The 27,920-nt window shown below is 48.8% G+C and overlaps 2 protein-coding genes across 5 annotated transcripts in view; both read left to right on the forward strand.

The window, feature by feature from the left end:
• Positions 1-7,346: 7,346 nt before the first annotated feature.
• On the forward strand, positions 7,347-27,826 carry PMVK (phosphomevalonate kinase). 3 transcript variants are annotated; one of them, XR_007471587.1, is made up of 7 exons: positions 7,347-7,661; positions 9,840-9,903; positions 12,580-12,732; positions 15,518-15,647; positions 16,715-16,854; positions 17,681-17,783; positions 25,035-27,826. XR_007471587.1 is itself a non-coding variant. In XM_004284648.3 (5 exons), exons 1-5 carry the CDS (start codon positions 7,567-7,569, stop codon positions 16,849-16,851), a joined length of 579 nt encoding a protein of 192 aa, XP_004284696.1. In that variant the 5' UTR covers positions 7,352-7,566; the 3' UTR covers positions 16,852-17,252. The 3 variants fall into 3 exon arrangements, 1 of the variants encoding a protein (XP_004284696.1); XR_007471581.1 differs by lacking the exon at positions 25,035-27,826 and adding an exon at positions 19,273-21,347; XM_004284648.3 differs by lacking the exons at positions 17,681-17,783; positions 25,035-27,826 and having other exon boundaries at positions 7,352-7,661; positions 16,715-17,252.
• KCNN3 (potassium calcium-activated channel subfamily N member 3) overlaps positions 7,607-27,920 on the forward strand; it is a 235,211-nt gene continuing 214,897 nt past the window's right edge. Inside the window, exons 1-3 of one of the 2 annotated variants that reach the window (XM_049697690.1) lie at positions 7,607-7,661; positions 9,840-9,903; positions 25,035-25,111. The gene's annotated coding sequence lies outside the window, so the exon portion shown is untranslated. Of the gene's footprint in view, positions 7,662-9,839; positions 9,904-19,393; positions 19,516-25,034; positions 25,112-27,920 lie in introns of those variants that run through there. The other variant, XM_033414730.2, reaches the window with a different exon arrangement.

The following is a 27,920-nucleotide window of genomic DNA, read 5'->3' on the forward strand; positions in this document are numbered from 1 at the left end:
AGAGTGAGAGAGGAGGTGACTTGCCTTAGGTCCTATCATAGCTGGACAGTGACAGTGGAGGAAGACTGGCCCCCGGGCAGCCCTTAGGACACCAGTGGGCATTTGAAGTGTCTGGAACTGCTGCTTGCCACACCCCCTTCCCCAGAGCTGACCCAGGGGTTGGATACAATATCTGAGCTCCCATCTGTGGGGTCCTTCAGCTACTTGGGGCACCTGGCCCTGGAGGCATTTCCTCTCTGACCACCAGCTGCCACCTGATTGGCCCCAGCTTGTGGGTAGAAGGCCAGCCCTGGAAGGGCCTGTCATGGGCATCAGTCCTACCTCTTTTGTTGTTCAGAGGTGGAAACTGAGGCCCCGAGAGGGAAGTGACTTGTCCAAGGTCACAAAGCTTGCTGGGGACAGAGTGGAGACCAGAGCCCAGGGCTGCTGACGCCTGACTAAGAGTCCCCAGTTCTTCCTGCCTCCGCGCCTCTCTCTGGCTCTTCGTGCTTGGCACTTAGGCTCTGAGGTGAGGTCTGGAGGGGCGGCTTGCTCCAAGGCAGGTCTTCCTCTGCTGCCCCATGAGCACTGACTTCACTCATGGCTCCTTCTGAAGAGATGCCTGGTGGTGGCCACAGGGGGGCAGCAGTGGGAGGGACAGGAAGGTGGCCTTGCGGTGGACTGGGCTGAGAGGGAGAGAGGGACCTCTGAGAGCAGCCCTGGAACCAGAGCAACTGAGTGTGTGGTTATGAGGTCTCAGGCTTGAGGATACCCATAAAGGGCCCTTCTAGCCTCAGGAGTGAATCCAGGCTCCCCAACTCTCTGCCTAAGAGCCCCCATTCATTCACTCATTTAGTTATTTGTCAATCACTTACGGAGCACTTATACTCTGTGCCTGGCCCTGGGCTGGTACCACTTGATATTCTTTCCAGCAACCTTGTGGGTGTTGAGTTCAGTGTTGGGGGGAGAAACATGGGAAGGAGTGGCCACTGCCTGCTGAGGCCAGACCTGCAGGTCCAGGGGGCTGCCCTGGCTGGGAAAATGCTGGCTTTGGAGCCACACAGACCTGGCTCCACCACTTCTAGCTCCTGACTCTGAGGCACGTGTCTCAATATCCTTTGGAAAATAAACATCAACGTTTATCACTAAGATTGTTAAATAACAGTCCCAGAGGGGAAAGGTGGGGGCAGAGGGATAAATTTGGAGTTTGGGATTAACTACTATATATAAAATGGATAACCAACAAGGACCTACTGTATAGCACAGGGAACTCTACTCAGTATTCTGTAATAACCTTATGGGAAAAGAATCTGAAAGAGAATGGATATATGTATATGTATAACTGAATCACTTTGCTGTACACCTGAAACGAACAGAACACTGTAAATCAACTATACTCCAATATAAAATAAAAATCAAAAAAAGAGAAAATAAACATCAACCTTTATCACTGACTATTAAATAAGTCAAATGAAATCAATAAATCGCTTTTTTTTTGTTTTTTGGCTGCCCCACGCAGCTTGCAGGATCTCAGTTCCCTGACCAGGGGTTGAACCCAGGTCATGGCAGTGAAAGCCCAGAATCTAACCTCTAGGCAATCAGGGAACTCCCCTAAATCACTCTTTCATAGTAGTTGAAGTGGTGTTTGTTCCCCAGCTACAAGGTTACATTCACCACAAAATAATCTAATGGAAAAACAAAACTATGTCTCAAAATCATGAATCTTTGTTTAAAGAAGAATCTCTGTTCTCTCACTGTATTCAAGATTCAGATGTAGCCACCATCCTTGGGTATGTTAGTTACATTTTTGGAGCTTATTTCTTTCGAAAATTGGAGGATCCTTGCTTAGCCTACATCATCATCATCGTCATCATTATTATTATTATAGCATGTATGAGAATTTTATTCTTTTGTAAGGCTGAATAATATTCCATTGTAAATATGTATCACATTTAGTTTACTCATTTATCTGTTGATGGACATTTGAATTGTTTTCATCTTTTGACTATTGTGACGAGTGCTGCTATGAACAAGAGTTTTATATATTTGAGACTTACGTGCAAATCTGTTGGATATATACCCAGAAGTGGAATTGCTCATCAAATGGTTATTCTATGTTTCATTTACTTTTTGCATAGCGCTTTGTCTACATTATGGACGTGATAAAACAGGAGTATGAAGTTAAAAGTATTTACCGGCTGTAGTAGATGCTCTTTGAATGCTAGAGGCATGTTTTTCTATATATATATATATTTAATAATTAATTTTTTAAAAAATCAACTTATTATTATTTTTTAAATTTATTTACTTATTTTTGGTTGTGTTGGGTCTTCGTTGTTGCGCGCAGGCTTTCTCTAGTTGTGGCGAGCGGGGGCTACTCTCTGTTGTCATGCGCGGGCTTCTCATTGTGTGGCTTCTCTTGTTGCAGAGCATGGGCTCTAGGTGCGCGGGCTCCAGTAGTTGTGGCACATGGGCTCAGTAGTTGTGGCTCACAGGCTCTAGAGCGCAGGCTCAGTAGTTGTGGCGCACTGGCTTAGTTGCTCCGCGGCATGTGGTATCTTCCCAGACCAGGGCTCAAACCCATGTCTCCTGAGCTGGCAGGCGGATTCTTAGCCACTGCGCCACCAGGGAAGCCCCTGTTTTTCTACATATTAATTTACAGATTGCTCAAATTTTATCTTGGCTGTACAATATTCATTGAATTGTGCCTCAGTTTCCTTAGCCATAAAAATGAAGGTAAAATCTCTACCTTACAGTGATGGAAATAATTTGTAGACCAAGGACTGAACAGGAGAATCCAACTTTCCATTGGTCTGCTGGAGGGGGCACACTGTCTGGTGGAAGGTTGGTTGCTCCCCTGGCATCCCCTTGAGCGAGCAGCCTCTCACCTCCAGGGACATCTTCTGCCTGATGCATTTCTTAAAGCTAGAGAACTGGACAAAGTGAGAGCTGGGCATACCTTATATTTTCTCTGGCTTCATCCTCACTGGGTACTTAAAGAATTTGGGGGAGGGGGTTCATGAGAGGAGTGGGACCCTAAGTGTCAGATTCTTCAGTTGTTTGTTTGGAAGTTGTTTTGCCCCTTCTCTTTGGTGTGGGATCGCAGGGTTGGGGGCAATGTACAGCAATCTATTTGGTGAATGCCTGGGCAAATCCCTTAGTTATAATGAGCTTTGGTTGTCTCATTTTTAAGTAGGGGTAGTATTGTTTATGTCATATGATTGAGAAAAGGTCTGGCACATAGTAAAGGCTCAATAAATATTAACTATTAGCTATCTGGGGGGAGAGAAGTGAGTAAATTGACAGTTACAATGTAGTGTAAGATGCTGTGTAGGGGTGAGCATAGGGTATATCAATCAGGAGCATAGAAAACAGGTGTCTACGTCAGATGGGGTGGGAGGTCAGGGAAGGCTCACTGAAGGAGGCAAAACAAGCTAACTGTTAAAGTACAAGTCGGAGTTTGTTTCACGGCAAAAAGATGGGAAGGGTGTTTCAGGCAGAGGGAACAACATCTATGAGGATGCATAGAGCCATTTCCAGTTTATACCAGAGCATCCTGCAAGTGGTAATTTATATCAATTTTCCCTCTCCAATTCTGGGATGAAGGCTCTCATGTCCCATGTTTTTTTTTTTTTTTTTTTTGGCCGTGCCGAGCAGTATGTGGGATCTTAGTTCCTAGACCAGGGCTCGAACCTGCACCCCCTGCATTGGAAGGGCAGAGTCTTAACCACTGGATTGCCAGGGAAGTCCCTCTCATGCTCCCCTTTTTTTTAAAAAAAATAAATTTATTTATTTATTTTTGGCTGCGTTGGGTCTTCGTTGCTGCGTGTGGGCTTTCTCTAGTTGTGGCGAGCGGGGGTTACTCTTTGTTGCAGTGCGCAGGCTTCTCATCTTGGTGGCTTCTCTTGTGGTGGAGCATGCACTGTAGGCGTGTGGGCTTCAGTAGTTGCAGCACGTGGGCTCAGTAGTTGTGGCTCGCGGGCTCTAGAGTGCAGGCTCAATAGTTGTGGCGCATGGGCTTAGTTGCTCCATGGCATGTGGGATCTTCCCAGACCAGGGCTCGAACCCGTGTCCCCTGCATTGGCAGGCAGATTCTTAACCATTGCGCCACCAGGGAAGTCCCTCATGCTCCCTTTTTAAGCTCTCTTGAAATTGCCTGTCTCCCATGAGAATAAATGCTGAGAGTAGTCTCTGTTTGGTTTACTGTTGCATCTCTAGCAGTACCCGGCATGTTTTAGACATTTAAATACATGTTGAATGAATGAATGAATGGACTTCTCTCCATCATCTTCTCATAGACCCAGACTCCCCCTCTTTTCTTTCCCTGTTGTACTACTTCCTTACAACCCTACCGCATTCTGTCCTTCATCTGCCAGGCTCCGTTGCCCCTGAAGCAGTGATGGTCAAACACATGAGGACTGATTCACAAGTCACATTTACACTGACCACGCCAGCAGAGGGAAATGCTTGGGTCAGTTGGACAATGACCATGGGAAGATAAACTGGAACCAGAGCATGGAGCTGAAGCAAGGGTAATTGGTGGTGTTGCTGAGCCAGGATGGCGTCTGGTTCCACTGTGGGACAGGCTTGCCCTGGAGGGGCAGAACTTGGTACCTCCTGTTTGGGATTCCCTCTGCCTGGGCAGGGTTAGAGGGGCACTGACAAGCCCAGCTCCTCCCTCTTGTAGGCTCTGCAGAGCTGTATGAGCTGCTCCCCTGCAGGCTCATCCTGTCTCTGGGTGTGTTAATACAGTGAGCAGGCTTCCTTCAAACAGGGCTTCCTTCTAAGCTGTCTTCTGGGTCAGTGAGGCAAGCCTCTCTTTAAATGGTCCGTCCCTTTAGTGAGGGGTGACTCTCAGAGGTAACTGTATTCCTGAGTTCTGGGGGTACTTCTCTGTTTTCAGGGGCCAGCACTGGCTTCCTCAAGTGTCATCTTCCGGAACCCTCATCGGGCAGCAGTGTCCGGCATCTCTGGCTTCCAATCTCAGTCCCCAAGAAATCTGGCCGCTCCCTTCCTGGGTGGTCTCCGCTCCTGTCAGATACTCCTGCTCCTTCCCCCTTTCCTGCCTCACCCTCTGCAGCAGCCTGGCCTTTAGACCAGACTGTTCTACCCTAAAAATAGTGCCTCACATTTGTGCAGTCCTGTACAGATCAGGAAAGCTTTCCACACATATTCACTTATTTGATATTCCCTTTGGTTGTGGAAGGAAGGAGGAGCAGATGTTATATAACATATGAAGAGTTTCATGGGCCCTGGGAGGGAAGCACTCCTCTGGGGAGTGCTTGAGCAAGTGACCTTGGAGGGTAGGGTGGATGGGTGTGTGAATTTGCAGGTTGAATGGTTTCTGGTGATGACAAGGCCCAGGGTGTGTCCATGGGAGCTGGTGTCTGAGGAGGAGAGGAAGAAAAAGCCTTTGGACAACTGAGGTCAAGGCTTTGAGCTGTCAGGGTGTTGGATGGGCTGACCACTCGGATAGTGAAATCATTGAGAATGACGATGGGAACCGGGTGGACAAGAAGACAAGGCGCCAGTGGCTGAGTCTCAGTACAATGAGAACGAGCATCAGGATTGGTGGTTGTCAACACTGAAGAGGGGAAAAGGGTAGCTCAGCCAGGTGGTATGAGTCTTAGAGAAGCCAGAGTTTTCCAAGAAGCAGAGGAGGGATGGTCTGGAAGCTGAAATGGGGCGGGAGGGAGACGACAGACACCAAGTTTATGTATGCTGAGGTCTGAGGGCTGGGGGAGAATAAGAGGCCTCCCCTGGGAGGGTAATAGGGGACAGTGAGGTTCAGTTGAGGCAGGGAGCAGGAGAGAGCTACTGAGAAGAGGCTGGGGTGTGGGAGATGTTTTCTGATCACTGGGAATTCCAGGGGTCTTTATTCTAGGAGGGGTGTGGGGAAGGGGTGGGGTGTAGTTTGGTCAGGTGAGGGAAGAGACTCTGGGAGTTCTGACTTCTTAGTGATGACTCAGGAAAGCAATAGGGTGAGTGCAGTTAATCCTTTCTAGTCTCTGCTGGCAGAGGTGGGATTGGTGCTTTCAGTGGAGTCCCAAATAAACGCTTGTTGAAGGTGAGCTGGGAAATCTGGTCCTGTGTTGGAGTATAAACTTTGAAATCACACAATGCTCAGAATAAATAAATCCATATTTGGATTACACTTGAGAATATACAAAGCATTTTTATTGTACTTTATCATTTTTTCCCTCATTTCCTTCTTATTGTAACCCTGTGAGGTGGCTACATCCCTGCGAAGTGTCAGAGCCGGGATTACAACTCCATGCTGCCTTCTAAGTGCATGGATATGTACAGTGCTTTCAGAGTTACAAGAAAAAAGACCTTCCCGAAGTCCATTCTTTGTGCACCTGACCATTGACCATTCTAATTTCCTTAGCTTCTCCTGTGCCATCTTTTCAATATTCAGAGAATTCATGGTTTTTCCCAAAGAAAACCTCACTTATCTTGATATGATAGCTTGTAAAATGGAGGCAGTAATGGGTTGCAGGCTCTGTTTTGACAAGCTCAGAGAGATACAGGGCAGCGAGTCATAGCTAAAGATGACTCCACTTACTTAACTCGGACTAGCGGTCAGCTGCTGTGGGCAGAAGTGGGAATTCAGGGAAGGGGCAGATCACCACCACTTATTTTTGCCCCTTGAACTCCTGGCTGAGAGCTAGACCCCAGATAAAACTAGGTAATCTCAACAAACAAACAAACAACCAAAAAACAAAAACCAAAAAAAAAACCCAACTAAGTAATCTCGTCCACGGGTGGCTTCAAAGCCCCTTTTAAACCTATTCTATTGATGTCATTCCAAGCTCTCTCGCTTCAGAAAACCTTTGGAAAGGAGGCTGCGGCTAGAAGAGCGATGTGAATCTTCTCGCTGGGCTTAAAGGGTCGAACTGTGGTGGCCTCTCCAATTATAAAACCCGTTTAACGATAAAATAACGCGTTTGTCTAAGCTCCTCCCCAGCATGACGTCACCAGACACACCCCTCGAGTCCTCGCCTCATTTCATATCCAGAAAGACCTATTTTCCCTGTGGGGCATATACGGATTTGCTTTAGCACATGCATTAAAATGCACAGATAAACAGGCAGTTTTGAAAACTTTCTCAACATGAACACGTTTATTCTTTTTTTTTTCATGTTTGTAGGGTTGTGTGGAAGGCAATGTGAGGTTCACTTAGGAAATTTTAAGACGTCACCCCCCCTCAGAGGAAAATAGTTGCGTCCAATTCCCGCCCCCCAACGTGTCACGCGTGTCGGCTAAGAAGGCGGGACCGTGACGTCAGCGTCTGGGCGGGTTGGACGGTTCCAAATGAGTTCTGGTAGGGGAGCTTTTATAGGCTCGAAGGCTGCCCTAGGAAGTAACCTTCTTTCTCTCCATAATCCATTTGTGCAGGCTTTAATTTAAAGTCACGGAAGCACGTGTGCGGTCTGACAGTCCTCTCCACGGCCATGAAGAAGACGGGGGCGGAACCCCTCCTTGTTGCCACTCCACCGAGTGGCCGCGTCCATTCTGGGCCAGGTGGCCTGATTTAAGGGGTAGGGAAAAGTGTCAGTTTTAGGGATCTCAAAGGGTGGCGGTCCCATGGCCCCGCTGGGAGGCGCCCCGCGGCTGGTGCTGCTGTTCAGCGGGAAGAGGAAATCCGGGAAGGACTTCGTGACCGAGGCGCTGCAGAGCAGGTGTCCGCGGGGCGGGGAAGGGGGAGGACCGGGGCGACCTCGAATCACGTGACACGAGGGGTATGTTGGGGTGTGATGGAGTGAGCTTTGGAGTTGAGGTCCTCGGGTTGCAGGGCAGAAGGAGCGCTGGGCGGCGAGAGGTGAAGGACTGTCACCGTCACGTAAAACAGCAGTCTGCACACGCCCGCCTCAAAGAACCAGGCGGCCACCTCTCCGAAGACTGTAAGCTGTAGGTCTCTCCACGAAGCATTAGTAACAGTTACTACCAAGGCACTTTTTATACATCATTCTTAATCCTCCAGACAATGTTGCGAGGTGATGGTTGCAGAAAAGGAAACTGAGTCACAGATAAAGGATTTGCCTCAGACCACACCTCAGTTGTATCAGACTTCAAAGACGAATCCTTGCCCAACACACCACCTAATCGCTGCGGTTTACTGAGCCTTTATTGTGTGTCACATAGTGTTGTTAGGTACTGCGTAGTATTATTAATCAGTATCTCCATTTCACAGATGAAGAAACTGAGACTCTGAAAAGTTAAAAACAAACAAACAAAAACCCAAACCCAAACTTGCCAGAAACACAAAGTAATCAGTAGATCCAGAACTCAAATTCAGCTTTAGCCTAGCTCCAAGGAATGGATTCCTTTTGCTTTACCTCACTGCTTCTCCTAATAATACCTTTTGCTCAGGTTTTCTCCCAAAGCAAGATGTTCTGTGTGGGAGCATTTTTGTTGGGCTAGGAGAGCACAGAAGCCTGAGAACGTGGAGTGGGGCTCCTCTCCTCTTGAAGGCCAGTGTGGTGAGGGTAACAGGAGGCTGCTTTGGGGCACCATGGGGGTTCTAAGAGGTTGTGGAAAAGCTCAGGGCAGAATTTGCCGCCCTAATCTTTCACCACTAAGTATCCGCCACCTTTTCCTAAGTAACATTTCTTCTTACCACCCAACACATAAATCAATTCGCGATCAGAAGCGCAGGCTCTGGAATTAGACTGCTGGGATTCAAATCCTGACTCAACCACTTATCCGAGTGTGATCTTGTACAAGTTTCTTTTCTTTTTTTTTAAATAAATAAATAAATAAATTTATTTATTTATTTTTGGCTGTGTTGGGTCTTTGTTGCTGCGCACGGGCTTTTTCTAGTTGTGGTGAGCGGGGGTTACTCTTCGTTGCAGTGCGCGGGCTTCTCATTGCGGTGGCTTCTTTGGTTGCAGAGCCGGGCTCTAGGTGCGTGGGCTTCAGTAGTTGTGGCACGCGGGCTCAGTAGTTGTGGCATGTGGGCTCTAGAGCGCAGGCTCAGTAGTTGTGGCGCACGGGGCTTAGTTGCTCCACGGCATGTGGGATCTTCCCGGACCAGGCCTCGAACCCGTGTCCCCTGCATTGGCAGGTGGATTCTTAACCACTGCGCCACTAGGGAAGCCTGTACAAGTTTCTCATGAGAAAGTTTTGTCATCTGTGAGATGGAGATAATAATAGGGTGATTGTAAGGATTAAATGAGATAACGCACATGAAGGGCTTGGAACAATTCTTGGCATTTAGTAAAGGCATAGGAACTAAATGTTGGCTTTTATATTTATTTTACCCATATTGGCTTTGTTACTTGCAACGGTGCTTTGGGTGAGTCAGTTTTCCTCATTCAACCTCAGTTTCCTCATCTGAAACATGGAAATAAGAACATCTATCTCACCATGTCAGTGTTTAAGTGAATCTGTAAGCATCTCAAGGTCAGGGCAGAAATCATGTATCTTATTCACATTCGTATCACCTGGCTCCAAATATAGAACCCAACAAATGGTTGGCTGAGTAAATTGAACAACTGAATGAATGAGTTATTTATGTGTGGTGACCAAGTCAGTTGAGACTGAGATACCCCTGGCTGTGAGAGAACTAGTTCAGGGGCCCAGCAGTAACTGAATCCAGCCAGAATATTGCTAGGATGTTCACACTATAATTATGCTTTTATTTGTTTTCCCTGTTAGTTTCAGGGCTCTTTCACATTCGAGTTTCATAATCCTGTGGGAGACAGAAAAGAAACTGTTATTCCCATTTTACAGATGAGGAAATCAGGGAAGTTGAGACCTGACAAAGTTATATAGATGCCAGTAGCAGAAATGGGGCTTCACTCTTCTGGGGCCTGGAAGCTTTAGGTTAACGGGGTTCGGATCTCCCTGTCTCACAGACTTGGAGCTGACGTGTGTGCTGTCCTCCGGCTCTCCGGTCCACTCAAGAAGCAGTATGCTCAGGTAGGTGGTGGTTCTGTGGCATCTGGTGGGCTGGAAGAAGCCAGCTCCTGAGCTTTGGTTGCTGTGCTGTTGCTTGAGTCACTAAAAGCATCTCTCTGACTCCTTTTGGCAGGGTGGCAGACGGCTCTCCGCTTTCTATAAGTGGACCTTTTGGGGGCATTTTCTGTTTAAGTTTCTTTCCCATTGGCCTTACTCACTTGAGGCCACCTCCCTAGAGCGTGTTCAGGAAAGTGTGTCCAGAAAAGGCTGTAGACGCGAGTTGGCAGCTGTGATGCCGTGTTATTGGTAAGGGTCTGTCCCCTTATTCAAAAAGTATGACACACATCACCCCCCCTCCCCCCATTAAAGCTGGCCTGCAACAACCCTTGGAATTCTCCCCTTAGAAATGTAATCACATGACAAAAGCAAGATGTAGAACACTGTATAGAGAATGCTGCATTTGTATAAAAATGGGGAAAATTGTAAATATATTTGCTCATATACTTAACCATTCAACAAATATTTATGGGGTGCATTCAGCACCGTTCTAGGCGCTTGGGATGTGTAAAAGCCTGGGCAGGATACATAAGAGACCGGACCATTGGCTGCCTCCAGGGAAGGGGCCTACATGGCTGGGGAACAGAGGAGGGAGAGAGATTTTTCACTGTAAACGATGTTTATCTTTTGAATTTTGAACCATGTAGATTAAAAAAAATAGGACTGCAAAAAATAAATAGGAACTCTCAGGATCTTAGACTTCAGAAAGGGAGCCTGGAGGGTGGGATTAGCTCCCCACACAATGAAGAGCCTGATCTTCGCTTACATTTCTGTCCTTGACCTCTAGGTGCACCCTTCCAGGGACCTGTGCTCGTGGCCCCTTGGTCAGTTGGCCTGAGACTGAACTTCTGGGTCCACACAAAATGAATTTGTCCCCTCCTTCCATATGACGGCCCCATCTCCATGGGAAGCATTCTCCTGTACCATCGGGTCTTCTCCCACCACCTAAACAGACCCATTTGTAGGATGGCAGCCTGGGGGATCCTGGGAATAACAGATTCAGTGGTTTTCTATATATATATATATATTTTTAGTGGGAACCTTTCCCAAATGAAATTGGATGCAGAAATTCCTTGTATCCCGTAGATAGACTGGGAGCGACTCTGAGTGGAGCAGAGGCACTCAGCCTTCCCCAGTGGGGCTTGGGCACCTCCAAACCCCAGGGCTCAGAGGAGCAGTTTGAAAACCACTGATCTGCTTCCAAACTTCCCAAATTAGGCCCCACTCCAGACCAGTGATCCAGGCTGGAGGGTGGGTAGGGTGAGTGGGCAGGAGTTTGCATTTCTAAAACCCCAGTAGGAGACGGATAGGCCAGCCTGTGCCCACTGTTTTTAAGTCCAGCACCACTTCATCCATTACTCCCATTTGAAAACAAATTCAAAATGAAATGTTAATGCATTGATTTTTTAAGTTGCAATGGGGAATATAATTGACAAGCAGACCAAAATGCTCCTGGTGGCTAATCTTCCCCTGTGGTAAAAAGTACATGGTAGGGCTTCCCTGGTGGCGCAGTGGTTAAGAATCCGCCTGCCAATGCAGGAGACACGGGTTTGAGTCCTGGTCCGGGAAGATCCCACACGCCGCGGAGCGACTAAGCCCGTGTGCAACTGCTACTGAGCCTGTGCTCTAGAGCCCATGAGCCACAACTGCTGAGCTCACGTGCCACAACTACTGAAGCCCGTGCGCCTAGAGCCCGTGCACCGCAACGAAGAGAAGCCCCTGCTCGCCGCAGCTAGAGAAAGCAGCCAAAAAAAAAAAAAAAAAAGTACATGGCAAACTAGTTTATAGTTTATAAATGGGAGATGGCTGCTGGCCCCACCTTGGAATAGGGGTCAGGTAGGTGATTTACCTTGCTGGGTCATGGCCCCTTCAGTTTGTACGTGAAGAAACTGAGTCTTTCGGGAGAGGGTCTTGCTGCAGTGAATGCCAGGGGAGCTGAAACCTGAACTGAGTGATGTTTTTCAGACCCCCTCCCATCCTGGGGCCCTCTGGATGGACCCTCCTGCTCGTCAGTGTCCCTGGAGAAGGGAAGGCTGGGTCTGGAAGGGGTTACCTGGGGTAGTCAGAAGAGCCCCTCCTGCTCCAGGGGTCCAGGAGTGCCCAGAGCCAAATGTAGTGATGCTGATGCAGCAAAGGTGGCAGGAATTTGGGGATGAGGAAAGGGGTGAGGGGAAGGGGAGAGAGACAGGGAAGCCAAGTCTCCTGGGCTTTGGGATGGGGACAAACGATGCCAGAGGGGGTGTGGAAGGACACAGAATGTGATGTTTTTGGATTTCCCACTTTAGTTGAAGACTAAGCCTGCGCCCAAGGGAGGTAAACTAATTTCAGGTTTAGTTTAAGCCAGAAATAATTGGGAAGGTAAAACTGTTGCAAAAGAGAAAACCACATCACACATTTAAAGACAAACTGAAACAATCTCTGGATTATCCCAAGGCGTTTCTTCCATCTGCCAGTGGTTGGGAGTTCTTAGTTTCTAGGGCCCTTTCCCCTGCAGGCCTCTGGCCTGGCGGCAACCCCACGAGTCCTTGCGGCAGCCCTCAGGGAGGGCACGTGAGGGGAGGGGTGGCCCTCCCTCTGTTTTAGGGAAGACCTAAGTGAGGTTGAGAGGGTGGTGGCATAAACAGAATGTGCTTTGGACAGGAGCACGGCTTAGACTTCCAGAGACTCCTGGATGCCAGCACCTACAAGGAGCCCTTTCGGAGGGACATGATCCGCTGGGGGGAGGAGAAGCGCCAGGCCGACCCAGGCTTCTTCTGCAGGAAGATCGTGGAGGGTGTCTCCCAGCCCATCTGGGTAAGTGGGCTCTATGGCAGCATTAGGAAAATCTGTTTTCCCCAGCCCTCTGCCTCTCCCCAGACATATCTCACATGTGTCCATTTCTCTCTCCCTACGGCCAGCCCCTAGTCCAAGCCCCCGCTGTCTCTCACCTAGACAGTCGTAGCAGCCCTCACACTGGTGCCTGCTTCGGCTCTTGTTCCTTGTGATCCATTCATCACACAGCAGCCAGAGTGACCTTTTAAAAACATCAACCAAGTCCTGTTTAGAACGCTTTGTCCCACTGTTTTGAAGGACAAAATCAAAATCTGTAACGTGAACTTCTGGGCCTTGAATGATTGGCTCCTGCTGCCCTTTTAGCCTCCTTACTCCTTAAGCCGCAGCAACATTGGCCTTCTCTCTGTTCCTCAAATAAATCAAACCCCTTCTGGAATCAAGGCCTCTGCCCGTGTCCTTCTACCTGCCCGGACTGCCCTTTCTATCCCTCTTCACCTGGTTAGCTCCAGCTTAGCTCCCATGGCACCTGTACAGGGAAGACTTCCCTGATGCCCAGGTCTTAACTGGCGCTCCTGGTCAGGTGCTCCCATAGCACCTTACCCTTTTCCCTCCTCATTCATTCTGGCAGCCAGTAGTATCTTCTTTTTTTTTTTTTTTTTTTTGCGGTATGCGGGCCTCTCACTGTTGTGGCCTCTCCTGTTGTGGAGCACAGGCTCCGGACGCGCAGGCTCAGCGGCCATGGTTCACGGGCCCAGTGTGGGATCTTCCCGGACCGGGGCATGAACCCGTGTCCCCTGCATCGCCAGGCGGACTCTCAACCACTGTGCCACCAGGGAAGCCCCCAGTAGTATCTTCTTGTAGCAGGACTGGTTCCAGGTGATTTGGGGATACATCATGTGAAAATCTGATGAAGTCCCTGCTCTCAGGGTACTTACATTAAGCTGGGGGCAGAGGGAGTTAGGCCCTAATAAAATATAGAATATGTCAGGTGGAGATAAATACTAAGGGACAAAATAAAGCAGGCCAGGACTCTGAGGAGGGCTAGGTTGCTGCTTTATTAAAGGTATCAGGAAGGTCTCACTGATGTGATGACGTTTGAGCGGGACCTGAAGGAAGTAAGGGAGTGACCCAGATGGGTTTTTGTGGGTGAAGCGTGAGTGGCAGGAGGTGAGGTCAGATCATTGCAGATACTCTGGAAGAGCCTGGGGTTTCTCTGAGTGAGATGGGGACTCACTGGAGGGTTTGGAGCAGAGGAGAGGCATGGTCTGCTCTAAGGTTTATAGAAAGCTCTCCCTGGCTGCTGCGGGAGGGCAAGAATGGAAGCAGAGAGGCCAGGCAGAGGATCTTTCCACAAGACAGCAAAATGGCCGTGGCTCAGCTCGGGGTGGTGGTGGAGTGGAGAGAAGGGGCGGATTCTGCACAGATTTTGAGGATAGAACCAATAGGATTTCCCGATATGATGGCTCTGGGGTGGAAGGACAGGAGACAAATCCAAGGGTTTTGTTCTGAGTAGCTAAACAGATGGAGTTGTGATTTTCTGAGATAGGGATGGTGTGGAGGAACAGGTTTGGGGACAAAATCAGGAGTTCCGTTTCAGAGTGGTAAGGTAGAGATGCTTGTTGATATGCGCTGTGATTACATGGTAATTAGTGAAGCTGCATCTTTAGAGTCTGTCTCTCCCACCAGACAGTGAGCTTCCTGAGGGCAAGCACCAGGTCTGTTGTGCTCACCACTCTATCCCCAGTGCCTAGCACAGTGCCCGGCACACAGTAGGTGTTTGACACAGTACTTGTTTAAGAGTTGGGTGAATGAACATGTCCGCAGCATGGACAAAAACAGCTGACCTCTTTATTCGCTTATTCATTCGTTCATTGACCATGTGCTCCTGAGTGCTCCTTATGTGTCAGATGGTGCTAAGGGCCAGGAATAGAGCAGTGAATGGAGACACAGTCCTTCCCCTCATGGAGCTGACTCTACAGAGTGCAGATCAGGCAGTAAACACACAAACAGATAAATAGTGACGGTTTCATGAATACTTAGTGCTCAGAGAAAAATAAAAAGCATATAAGAATTGAAAGGGACAGGAAGGGAGCCAGGATGGTAGGGACAGCCTCTCCGAGGAGGTGATATTTGAGCAGAAACCTCCATGAAGCAAGGGAGCCTCCCTCATGATTATCTCGGCGGAAGGAGTAGGATGTGCAAAGGCCCTGAGGAGGAGACCCGGTTGGTATGTTTAAGAAACAGCAAGGTTGTCAGTTGGCTGCAGCAGAATGAATGAAGGGAAAATGATGGGAAATAGGTGCCAGATCTTATAGGTCCTTGTAAACTGGGGTGAGAGCTTTGGATTGTATTAGAATTATGGGAAAACTTTGAGAGATTTAGGGCAAGGGGCTGACGGGAATCACATTTACGTTTTAAAAGGTGCTGGGGGCAGGGACCGATTAGGGTATCCAGTTTGCTCACCTGTAAAATGAGTGCATTGGATTGGCTGATCTGACTTCAAAGCTTGAGGTCTCTTCTTCAGCTCAGCGATGACCGACATGACCGTAGAATACAGTGTGGGCATATCGGGCTGCGGACTGCAGCAGTCAGGAAGGGCTGCCTGGAGGGAGGAGGGGATGTCCGTCCCAGCTGGCTGGGTAATAATAGGGGATGGGGCTACACTTTCCTGGGTTTTGTAGTCCATGCTCCTGTTCATTTGGACTGGGTCTGGGTCTTCTCCTCTTTCTCCCTTACTCCCTTGCCTTGTCCTGTTGCTCCCTGCACCATGTCCTGTTGGGCACTTGTTTGTGTCCTTTCCCTGCAGCTGGTGAGTGACACACGGAGGGTGTCTGACATCCAGTGGTTTCGGGAGGCCTATGGGGCTGTGACGCAGACGGTCCGCGTGGTGGCCACAGAGCAGAGCCGACAGCAGCGGGGCTGGGTGTTCACACCAGGTGAGCTGCTCACAACCTCTGCCCCAAGGCTCTGCACGCAGGCCAGCCGCCCCACCTGTAGACCAGGCCACCCACTCCTGGGCTCTCGGTCTGCTTCCGCTGTCTCCCTGGCAGGCTGTGGGGAGTGAGCAGGGGATTATAAAAAGGAGTCTGAGGCCTGGGGCTCAGGAGCACCTCCAGATTAAAAAGTGGAGTCGGGTAGAAGATGGTATCCTTGGGGATGAAGGTTGCCCCGTGACCTTGGCCTGGTATCCTTACCTGGGCTGCCTTCTCCAGGCCAGTGGGCTTCTGGAGGTCTGGCTGGGACCCATTCCCCTGGTCCTTCACCTTTGCTTTCCAGCCTGGTGGGGGGACTGACAATGGGTCAGAGGGTGGGCCTGACAAACTTCACTCCTGTTTGATTAACAGAGTAGGGGGAGGGGGGAGAGGAAGCTCTACTAGGCAGCCTTAGTGGTGCCAGCCCAGGACCTACTCTGTGGCCATTCAGAGGCATAGCTCATATGTCTTCCCTGCCCTAGGTCATTGTGACTTGGGGAAGTTCAGATCAGTGGGTACGACCCTTCCTAATGGCTGCTCACCTCCTGGGCACTCACTCTGGCCAGGCCCACGCTAAGCCCTTTAAACATTATCTCACTTTATAGTAGCAGCAAACCCACCAGGTAGATGCTCTTATTACCATTCTCATTGTCAGGTGAGAATGGCACACTCTGCCTTCCAAGAGAACTGAATCAGAGATACAGGGATAGAAATGGACACGACCAGCTTCACATAAAATGAAAACGAAATGGCCATTTGGGTTGTCTGTGGTTTGAGATGGCAGTGACAAGTGAAGGCTTAAGTCGGCGGGACCCTCTGGGGGGCTCAGGTGGCTGTGGACTGCTGAACCTGCTATCCTGGTGTTTCATGGGGTGGGGAAGTGCCCTTTGGGGTAAGTGGAGCTTGGTTCCGGAGGGACCGAGGGGAGTGCAAGGGAGGGTGGCTCCATGTGGGGTCAGCAGGCCACAATGCCCGATGCCTGGTGTTTGTCAGGAGGGATGGGGCCTGACCTCGCCGTACCTCCTCTGCAGGGGTGGATGATGCTGAGTCAGAATGTGGCCTGGACAACGTCGGGGCCTTCGATTGGGTCATTGAGAACCACGGAGATGAGCAGCACCTGGAGGAGCAGTTGGAGCACCTGATAGAATTTGTCCGCTCCAGACTTTAGCTGGCAGGTTCTAGGAGCGAGAGGGGGCTGCCAGGGTGAGGGGGGGCTCCCTGCGCCGAACATGTGGTTGCTGATGCTGGCCGAGGTTGGGGGAGCAGACAGAGGGCCTGTGTCAAGGTTTCTGGGGGCTGGTAGATGTCAGACAAGTTAAGAAACCACCAGGGACCTCATTTCTTCGTGGAAAGGACAGCCCTCCCTCTTTACAAGGAGACTTAAAGGGCAGAGATGGGTGAGTTGGCTGTGCTTGAAGCAGAAGCATCACCATCTCCATGGGTGCCAGACCTGTCAGCCTGTGGTGGCCTTGCTTCCCCGACTGGATGCTATCGGCCCCTTGTTCTCGGCAAGAGCCTGGGGCTCCCCAATGTGGATACTAATAAACCTTCTTGGAGCACCTGCTCAGAGCTGGACATCTCTCATTTCCCAGGTGACAACCCAGCCTGTGTGGCTCCGTAGGGCCTGGGTTGTCCTGGTGGCTGTGGGTTTCTGCTCTGCCTCCCAGCTGGGCGGGAATATATCTTGCAGAGGCTGACCTTGATCCGGGCCAAGTGGGTAAAAGGCTTGTGTGTGTCTGAGGCGGGATTGGAGTCTGAGGGTCTTGTCTTCTGGGACGGCCCCAAAAGAGGCTCAGTGTTCCACAGAAAGTGCCACCAGCAAGTGCCCAGAGGGACTGGGGTGTCATAGAGGCGCAGAGGCGCCAGAGCTTGATGGCACCTGGTAACCATTGTTTGGCCCTGGGCAAGTCACCATAAACCTCAGCTTTCCCATAGAAGGCCTTGGGCTTGACCCCTTTTATTTATATAGCCTTATACAATTTCTAAATTTCTTCCAGATTCTTCACAGCCACCCTGTGAAATATTCGAGGAGTGCATTTTCATCTGCATTTAGCAGATGCCAAGGACTCAGAGAAGTGAACAACTTGCCCAGGGTGGAGGGTTAGTATGTGTTTGTACTCCGGCCAGGACACAGGCTGCCTGACTCCTGACCAGGCCCCTTGGCCACGTGCCTTTGGGGTACGGTGCAAAGCCCTGTGGCTCCTGGCTGTCCTCAGGCCTAGCCTGAGCCCACCAACTCTCTGGCCCTGGCTTTGTCCTCCTCCTACAAATCCTGTGGGTCCTCACTCATAAGGGGACAACCAAAGAAATTCCATCAGTTTCACCATGACCCAAACTGAACTCTACATATTCCTGCCCACATCTCCTCCCTACATCACCTCTTCCTGATGCTAGTTCCCTGGCTCTTCAGTTAACCAGGCCTGAAAGCTTGACAGTCATCATGGACTCCTCCATGTCCCCTGGCCCCCGGCTAATCAGCCCCCAGGTTCTGTTAACCTGCCCTCCCTGTGTCTGTTACTGTAGGGAAGTCTGTGTGCCCAACGCATAGTGAGGCCAAACAATACTAAAACGTCAGAGTTTGGAGCAGAGAAAGGTTTATTGCAGGGCCGTGCAAGGAGACAGGTGGCTCGTGCCTTAAAAACCCTGAACTCCCCTCAAGCTTTCAGCAAAGCCCTTTTATAGGAAAGGTGAGGGAGGGCTGTGGTTAGTTGTTGCAAACTTCTTTGGTGTCAGATCCTTTGTTCCTGAGGTCAGGTCACGATGTTCCTGTAAACCTCCACCAAAACAAATGTTATTCTCTGTTCTAACCAGAAAGGGCAAGGTCCCAAAGGCCCAACTTTTACTCTCTGAGGTCCAGGTCCTGGCTTAGAAGAGGGGGTCCCTGCGGAGGTCAGTTACCCTGCCGGGAGCGTTGGTGCAGCACCCAGTATGGGTCTTACCGCCAGTGCCCAGGCCCGGCTGAAGAGGCAGATCTCCGCTGGCAGCACCCTCAGGGCTAGGTCCCCAGACCCTGCCCAGCCATCATCACTGAGGGAGCCAGGCGCGCAAGGACCCAACTGGCCCTCAGGCTCCTCAGGCCGCCCAAACAGCAGGGCCAGGTCACGCGGACTGCGAGCCATGTAGAACTGCTGCTGCCATTAGGGTCGCAGAGGCGGGGATGGGGGAGAGGTTCACTGCAGCCTCAAGGCCTGGGCCCAGCCAGTGGGCGGCCATGGAGAGGGCGTGAGCTCTGCAGGACACAGCCTTCAGCCTGTCGCTGGGCGCCCAGCTCACCGGCAGGCCCCGAGGCCAGAAGGCCTGGAGGGCCCCGGGGAGAAGGCTGTGACCCGCCTCTTACCGCACTCTCTGCCACGAGGACCACTGCGAGGCTGACTGTTGGTGGGGCGGGGCCTCTCACCGCGGCGCTCAGGGTCTCGCGCTAACAGCCGCGAGCTAAGGGCTGCGTCCCCGCCCCGCCCCTATTACGTGTCTTCTCTCTGGGATTCTCACTGGAAGGTAAACTCCCTGATAGTTGGGCCGTGTCTGTCTTGTAGTTGTAGCCCTGCCTCCTTAAGGTGTACAACATGATATATTTGTGTTTTTTTTGCAGTACGTGGGCTTCTCACTGTTGTGGCCTCTCCCGTTGCGGAGCACAGGCTCCGGACGCGCAGGCTCAGCAGCCATGGCTCACAGGCCCAGCCGCTCCATGGCATGTGGGATCTTCCTGGACCGGGGCACGAACCCGTGCTCCCTGCATCGGCAGGCGGACTCTCAAACCACTGCGCCACCAGGGAAGCCCCAACACGATATTTTGATACATGTATATATTATGAAATGATTACCACAAAATAAGGTTAGTTAACACCTCTGCCACTTCACATAACTGCCATTTTTTTGGGTGGTGGTGAGAACATTTAACAACCTCCAGGTATATAATACAGTATTGCTAAGTACGGTGACTATGTGGTACATTAGATCCCCAGAACTTATTCATCTCATAACTGGAAGTTTGTAACCTCTAGCCAACATCTCTGCATTTCTCCAGCTCCTAGCCCCTGGCAGCCACCATTTTACTTGTGTTTCTATGAGTTCAGCTTTTTTAGATTCCATATATAAGTGAGATCATGCAGTATTTGTCTTTCTTTGTCTGAATTATTTCACTTAGCATAATGCCCTCAAAGTTCATCCATGTTGTTGCCAAAGTCAGGGTTTCCCTCTTTTTTTTTTCTGGTTGAATAATATTCCATTCTGTGTATATATATCACACTTTCTTGATCCATTTGTCCACTGATGAACAATTAGGTTGTTTCCATATCTTGGCTATTGTGAATAATGCTACAATGAACATGGGGGTGCAGATATGTCTTTGAGATAGTTACTTCCTTTCCTTCAGATATATCAGATATATCTATCTATCTGTCTCCTTCCTTAAATATCAAGGAGGCAGGGATGAAGCAGAGAAGGGGAGGTGGCTCTCATATTCCCTTGGTAGTGGCGCTGAGCTGGTTCCTGGCTCTGGGTATTTGGAAGAGTCACAGGATGTGACTTGGGAAGCCAGCGGGTCCACTCCCCACCCTTTGACAAGTTGGCACTGATGCCTCTTAACATGGGAGGCCCCAGTGGCTAACCAGTCACTTCTGCTGGATTTGAAGTTTTTCAGCACTTAAAAAAAAACCCAAACTGATATTTCTCTAAATATCAAAATCAGTAATAACCCTGACTTTTGATACCCTATGTTTTGATGAGAACTTTAGCTGCTTTTTTTTCAAGACATTTTGTCTGTGGTTATGATCTCGGAGTATAGCTCTTATTTTTTAATATAATGTGTATGTTCTTATATTTTTTATAAGGTTAAAAAAAATATATATATATTTATGGCTGCATCGGGTCTTCGTCGCTGTGCATGGGCTTTCTCTAGTTGCTGTGAGCAGGGGCTACTCTTCGTTGCAGTGCGTGGGCTTCTCATTGCGGTGGCTTCTCTTGTTGTGGAGTACGGGCTCTAGACCCATGGGTTTTAGTAGTTGTGGCTCACGGGCTTAGTTGCTCCATGGAATGTGGGATCTTCCCAGACCAGGGCTCTAACCCGTGTCCCCTGCATTGGCAGGTGGATTCTTAACCACTGCGCCACCAGGGAGGTCCCTATATGTTCTTTTAATAATTGTTTGTATCACTAACATTCTCTTAAAAATTTTATTATTCCACTTCTAAACTGCTGAATTGAGGCATAGTTGGCATGTAATAACTGCACATATTTAAAGTGTACAATTTGATAAGTTTTGACATTTGTATTGATATATATCCGTGAAACCAGTATCACAATCACAGTGAACATATCCATCACCCTCAGAAGCTTCACCATGTCTCCTCCTCTTGCCTCTCCCAACCCCTGTCCCCAGGCAGCCACTGATTTGCCTTCTGTCTCTATAGATTAGTTTGCATTTTCAATAATTTTGTATAAATGAGTCATACAGTATACATTTTTTTGGTCTGATTTCTTTCACTTAGCATAATTATTTGAGATCCATCTACATTATTGCAGGTTCATGTCAATAGTTCATTTCTTTTTATTGCTGGTGTGTGGTATGAATATACCACCATTGTCTGTCCATTCACCTGTTGGACATTTGGGTTGTTTCCAGTGTTTGGATATGACAAATAAAGCAGCTATGAACATTTATGTACAAGTTTTTGTGTGGACATGTATTTTCATTTCTCTTGGGTAGATACCTTCTTAACTTTTTAAGGAACCGCCAAACTGTTTTCCAAAGTGGTTGTACTACATGCCCACCAGTACTGAATGAGAGTTATAGTTGCTTCATATCCTCACCAATACTTGGTATGGTCAGTCTTTTTAGTTTTACCTATTCTAGTAGGCATATAGTGGTACCTCATTAGCATTTTATTTGCATTTCTCTAATGATTAATTTGTTACAAATCCTATGTTCAGTTTTGATAAAATCTCTCAACAAACTAGGAATAGAATGGAAGATCCTCTACCTGAAAAAGAACATCTACAAAAATCCTATAGCTAACAGCATACTTTATAGTGAAATACTAAATGCTTTCACTCTAAGACTGGGAATGAGGCAGGGTTGTCCACTCTTATCACCTATTCAACATCATATTGGAGGTTCTGGTCAGTGCAATAAGACAAGAAAAAATAGAAGGCATCCAGATTGGGAGCGAAGAAGTAAAACTGTGTTTATTCATATATGACATGATCATTTATATAGAAAATTTGATGGAATCTCCAAAAAAACTACTAGAACTGATAAGTGAGTTCAACAAGATTTCAGGATACAAGAGCAATACATAAAAATCAATTGGGGCTCCCCTGTTGGCGCAGTGGTTAATAATCCGCCTGCCAGTGCAGGGGACACGGGTTTGGGCCCTAGTCTGGGAGGATCCCACATGCTCTGGAGCAACTAAGCTCATGCACCACAACTGCTGAGCCTGTGCTCTGGAGCCCACGAGCTACAACCACTGAAGCCCGTGTGCCACAACTGCTGAAGCCCACGCGCCTAGAGCCCGTGCTCTGCAACAACAAAAGAAGCCACCGCAATGAGAAGCCCGTGCACCACAATGAAGAGTAGCCCCTGCTCACCTCAGCTAGAGAAAGCCCTTGTGCAGCAACGAAGAGCCAACACAGCCAAAAATAAATAAATAAATTTACAAAAAAAAAGTAAACCTTTAAAAAAAATAGCATAAAAACATGGAATAGAGATAAATCTGATAAAAGACATGCCAAACCTGTACACTGAAATTTATAAAACATTGCTGAGAGGAATTAAAGAAGACCTAAAAAACAGAGATTATACCATATTCATAGATTAGAAAACTCAATATTAAGATATTCATTTTTATTGACATCATTACATACAGTGAAATGTACTGACCTTAAGTGTACAATTCAGCAAGTTTGACAATGTGCACACCTGTGGAACAAAACGCCTTTATAAGATAGAGACATTGATATCACTCTAGGTTTCTTTTTTTTTTTTTGCAATACGCGGGCCTCTCACGGATGCGGCCCCACCCCCACCCCCCGCTGCGGAGCACAGGCTCCGGACGCACAGGTCCAGTGGCCATGGCTCACGGGCCCATCCGCTCCGCGGCATGTGGGATCCTCCCGGACCGGGGCACGAACCCGCGTCCCCTGCATCGGCAGGCGGGCTCCCAACCACTGTGCCACCAGGGAAGCCCTCTATGTTTCTTTTTAACCCTTCCCAGTCAACCTCTGTCCTCCCAGAAACAACTATTGTTTTGATTTCTTTCACCATAGATTAATTTTGCCTATTCTGGAATTTCATATAAATGGCTAACATCCAATTTTAAAACACATTTACAATTATTTATTTATTTATTGGCCATGCCATGTAGCTTGCCAGTCTTAGTTCCCCACCAGGGATTGAACCTGGGCCACGGCACTGAAAGTGCGGAGTCCTAACTACTGGGCCACCAGGGAATTCCCCAACGATAATTTATTTTTTACACTTAACTGGTTTACTGCTCACTTTCAATTCTTTAATGATACCTCAACTTCCCCAGTTTGAATTTTGTATTTTAATTTCTCTCAAGACAGTTGATGTATCTTCAAATGCTTTTTTCAACAAGGGCATGTGGGTGATATAATTTTCAGAACCCCTGTGAAAGAGAGAATGACATTCTGTTGCCTCTACATGTGGACAATGACTTGGCTGGCTTAGGATTCATGACCTGGTTCCACTGTCTACTTGTGTTTAATATTGCAGAGTCTGAGGTCACCTTGAGTTTTGTTCCTTTGAAGATAACCTCCTTTTTCTGTCTGGATGCTTTGGATTTTTTTTTTTTTTTCTTTTTGGCCTTCATTTTGAAATTCAAATTCTGGCATTCTCCAAGGCAGAATGTGGACATGTTTCAAGAGAAAAAAGTTGGCGCTCATTGTTCCCTATAAAGTGTTACGGAGAAATGAGATGGAAATTTAAATGGTTTCATACATCCAAGTGCCTGCTGTGACGTGAAGTAGTCCCCTTGACAGAGATGTTGCCTCTATCAACGTCTTGGGGAGCTCCCCTTTGGTTTGAGGAGTTGGTCTCAGGAATGACAAATTCTCACTCTCTGAAAACGTATTTGGGTTTTGGAAACAGCCAAAGGAAATCTGGTGCTAAATTCTGCTGAGGGGAGTGAGGTGAGAGATGCACTTTTTGGCTAGAATAAAGAATGCCTATAGTGGAACAACTCTAAAACTTCCTCAGAGCCAGTTCTAGAGAGGAATTTTTAAAAGTTGTCTTGTTGTCCATGCCTCTGTGCCTTTGGATATGCCATTCCCTCTGCCTGCAGTACCCTTTCCAGTGGCTTTCACTTGGACCTTCACAACTAAGGGTTGGACCACTGCACTCCCTGAGTGTCTCATAGTGTGTGCTTTCTCACTGCTTCATCACTCTGTGAGCAATTCAGGAAAGGTTTTTTGTTTTGTTTATTGAATCTTTGTCTGGTGCCTGGCATGTAATAGGTCTCAATAAATGTTTGTGGAAATGGAAAAGCTTTTTAAGTGTTAGGAGAGAATATGACCTCCCAAGCTTACTATCTTGAATTCGTCAATGTTCGTTATGGAGAGTGTGTCTGAAGCAATAACTCACTGACTCCTCTTGCATTACTCTTATTTATAAACAGTGGTGTGCTGGTAAATGTTGAAAAATTGGCTCTCTGGGGGGAAGAAAGGCCCCATTTGACCATTTCTGTGATGTAAATACTCCTGCTACGGCTGATTTCAAGCTACTAACATCATGTCAACTGGCTAGCAAAATTCCTGAACATTTAAATTAGCTCTTGCAAACTTGCTCCAGTACATCACCATGAAAATTCTACACCTCTTTTGTTTTTCCACCATTACCCATTTTGTCTGGGTGGCTTTTTTGCTGTTTATACAGCACATGTGTTGTATATTTTATCCCTTGCATCAGTCCAATTATTACTCTTATCCTCAGAGACTAAGGGACTTCTCCAAGGTGGCAAAGCGTTCCTGTCTATTTCTGGGTTTGGTCTCTGTCTGGAGCTCACTGCCAGCACCATGAGGGGCTGGAGAGATATGTGTTTTGCCCAGTCTTCTGTTTGCTGGTGTTGAGGTAAGCTGCCTGGAAGGACCCAAGGACCTGTTCTTGGCCCAGGACGTCCCTGCTGGCCACCAAGCTGGGACGTTTGCTGGCCTTTGTCATGGTCACTTGTGACCTGATAAACAGGTGACAAGGAGGTTCGCAACTTTTATTATATGGGGATGAGCAGCTGTCACTTTCATGGCCTAATTCAGGATCTGGATGGTGCCTCATTGTCTGACAGCTGAGTGAAGTGATGCGCTCCTCTTTACAGTTTAGGGTTTTAACCTATTTCTTCCAGGTTCATCCAGGGAGTGTCCAGTCAAAGCTGAGTTCCTAGGGAGCCCAAGATGAGGGCGGTGAGGGCTCCCCCAGGAGGTGAGAGATGGACCTGCTGCCTGCTTCCTGCTTTGGTGGTGGGTTTTTTTTTTTGATGTGCACCATTTTTAAAGTCTTTATTGAATTTGTTACAATATTTCTTCTGTTTTATGTTTTGGTTTTTTGGCCGTGAGGCATGTGGGATCTTAGCTCCCCGACCAGGGATTGAACCCGCACCCCCTGCATTGGAAGGTGACGTCTTAACCATTGGACCGCCAAGGAAGTTCCTCTTGCTTGGTTTTTGTCTTAAATGATATCCACTTTCAGGGCCTGTGGAAGGTCTGTGTTAGGGACTGTGTTAGGTTTTCTGGGGAGTCATCCAGATATGTGACATCATAGAAAGCAAGTACTATAGTGGAACTCAGTGATCTAGCTTCAGATCCTTCACTTACAGATGAGGAAACTGAGGCCCAGTGAGGGGAAGTGTTTTGCTCAACGACATACAGCAATAGTGGCAATGCCAGGACTAGGCCTCAGGGCTCCTGACTCCCCATGCAGGTCTCATCCCCTGCCCTTCGTTTCCCTGTGGGAGCATGAGCCTTGTGCCCTTTATCAGAGGGTGGCAGAGAAGGCCCAGCTTGAGCTCTGGGGAGATCCGCCAGGTTCCCTGCTTCCTGGGTTTTTCCAGACTTCCCTGAGGAGGCTGGGCCACCTGCCTATGCCACCTGGTGTGTTCTGTTTAGATGAGTCAAGCTGTACCAGGAGAGGCCACAGAGGCCGCTTCCCAGGAGGGAATACTCGTGGCATGAGGGGGATGAGGAGGGGAGAGATGGGTGTACACCTGGACCTGCCGTTCCTTGGAGGCTGGGGCTGGGATGCTGGAGGTGGAGGGCCCTGCCCTGCACCACGGCTGCTTTCCATCTGGGCGTTGACAGTGTCTGCTAAGTGGAGACCTTCCCAGCAATGTGTCTGTATCGTGAAAGCTCTGGTGAATTTCCAGGCACACCCAGACCTGAGCCAGTGGTACTTTTGGCAACTCATGTCTCCCGCTGCTGTGGCTGGCTGATCCTGCAAGGTGGTGTGGAGGCCCCAGGAGAGCTGGCCTGGGCTGATCATTGTCCTAGCAGATCTGGGATGTTCCAGGAACTATGATAAGTCCTGTTGAGTATTGGCCAAGCAAGCCAGGAAGGGCGGGGAGCTGAGGCCTTGGATCCGTTTGGCAAAGTCATTTTCAGCACCTGCCCTCTCGAGGGAGCACCAGGAAGGGGAGGTGCTCAGACCTTGCCCCAGTGGGGGGAGGGGCACAGGGAGGATATTAACTCAGGCGTCAGGCTTTACAGTTTACCATGTGTTTTCATGCATAATATTTCATTCCATTCTCCCAGTAGCCCTATTATTGTTCCCATTTTAGACTGAAGAAATGGGGACAGAGAAAGGTGAGTGACTTTGCCCAGCATGCTTTGTCATCAGGTTTGAATCCTACCTGTCATTATCCAGCTGTGGAACCTTGAGCAGGTTAGGTCACTTTCTTGATTCCCACCTGTAAAACGGGAATCTTGCTACTACTGCAGAGGTTGTGCAGGTAGCACTGTGCTTGCCCTTCGGGAGCTCACCTAATGAGACTTCTTCTTTTCCCCCCTTGTCCCAAACCACATGGCCAGCAACCGGGGAGTTGGGCCTGGAATTTAGGTTTCTTTCCCTCTGATATGTGTGAGATAAACTTGGCATTTTTGAAAAGGAGTTCTTACTGAGAGATAAAGGGAAACACAAACACAGAAATGAGTGTGTGAACTAAGGGCAGAGTGCTGAGGCCAAGTCTGTGGTGCTGAGTCTCGGGCTGGCTTGCCTGGGGCTCACCCACACCTACCTCTGGCCCTTTGTCCCTTCTCAGTGTGTCTGGCTGGCCTAGACTTGCATGGGCCCCCTGGCAGGTCCTCCAGGGTCCTTAATGCCTTCCCAGAAGTTTCTCCCACTTGCTCTGGGATTGGGCCCTCAGGGCGGGCTCGCTGATGGATTGTCTGAGCCCACCTTGAACTGGGAGGGGGTGCTCAACCAGAATCAGCCCTGGAGCAGGCTCAGCTGTGCCCTTTGGAGGCCCCAGGGCCCAGAGCGGCTTCTCAGCACACCTCAGGATGCCCACCCCTTCCCACCCTGGCACGCAGGCCGCAGAGGTTTTTCAATTGATTGTCATTTTTCAAATGACATGTCTGGGAGGTCCACACTCAGGATGGTACTGGGCATGCAAGCACAAGTCAGGTGCGATTCAGGGCTTGTTCAGACCTGGTTTACTTCTGTCAATCATTCCTTTTTTTAAAAAAAATAAATTTATTTTATTTATTTATTTTTGGCTGCGTTGGGTCTTCGTTGCTGCACGTGGGCTTTCTCTAGTTGCAGAGTAGGGGCTACTCTTCGTTGCGGTACGTGGGCTTCTCATTGCAGTGGCTTCTCTTGTTGCGGAGCATGGGCTCTAGGCAGGTGGGCTTCAGTAGTTGTGGCTCGCAGGCTCTAGAGCGTAGCCTCTGTAGCTGTTGCACACGGGCTTAGTTGCTCCGCGGCATGTGGGATCTTCCTGGACCAGGGCTCGAACCTGTGTCCCCTGCATTGGCAGGCGGATTCTTAACCACTGCACCACCAGGGAAGTCCTTGTCAATCAGTCTTCAGAGGCCTCACTTTCATGACATCTGGTGGGATTGAACTTGACCAACTCAGAAAAATCCCAATTGTCCGTTACTTTCAGCTTCCATTAAGCCAAGCTGGTACGGGCTCACTCCTCCCTCCCTCCCTCCCTTCCTTCCATGATTTTGATGGTCACTGATTTAGCTACTGCAGCAATTCTCCCCTCTCCCCACCACCTCTGCCCCCTGGCAAG

The sequence above is a fragment of the Orcinus orca genome, chromosome 1 (assembly GCF_937001465.1).
Source record: "Orcinus orca chromosome 1, mOrcOrc1.1, whole genome shotgun sequence".
Taxonomy (NCBI): domain Eukaryota; kingdom Metazoa; phylum Chordata; class Mammalia; order Artiodactyla; family Delphinidae; genus Orcinus; species Orcinus orca.

What these genes read in the sequence shown, in the direction of transcription:
- PMVK (XM_004284648.3), top strand. Translation starts at nt 7,567, where the DNA reads ATGGCCCCGCTGGGAGGCGCCCCGCGGCTGGTGCTGCTGTTCAGCGGG. An exon ending in GTGTCTCCCAGCCCATCTGG is followed by an intron (nt 12,733 to 15,517) that starts GTAAGTGGGCTC and finishes CTTTCCCTGCAG; the next exon opens with CTGGTGAGTGACACACGGAG. An exon ending in GGGCTGGGTGTTCACACCAG is followed by an intron (nt 15,648 to 16,714) that starts GTGAGCTGCTCA and finishes CCTCCTCTGCAG; the next exon opens with GGGTGGATGATGCTGAGTCA.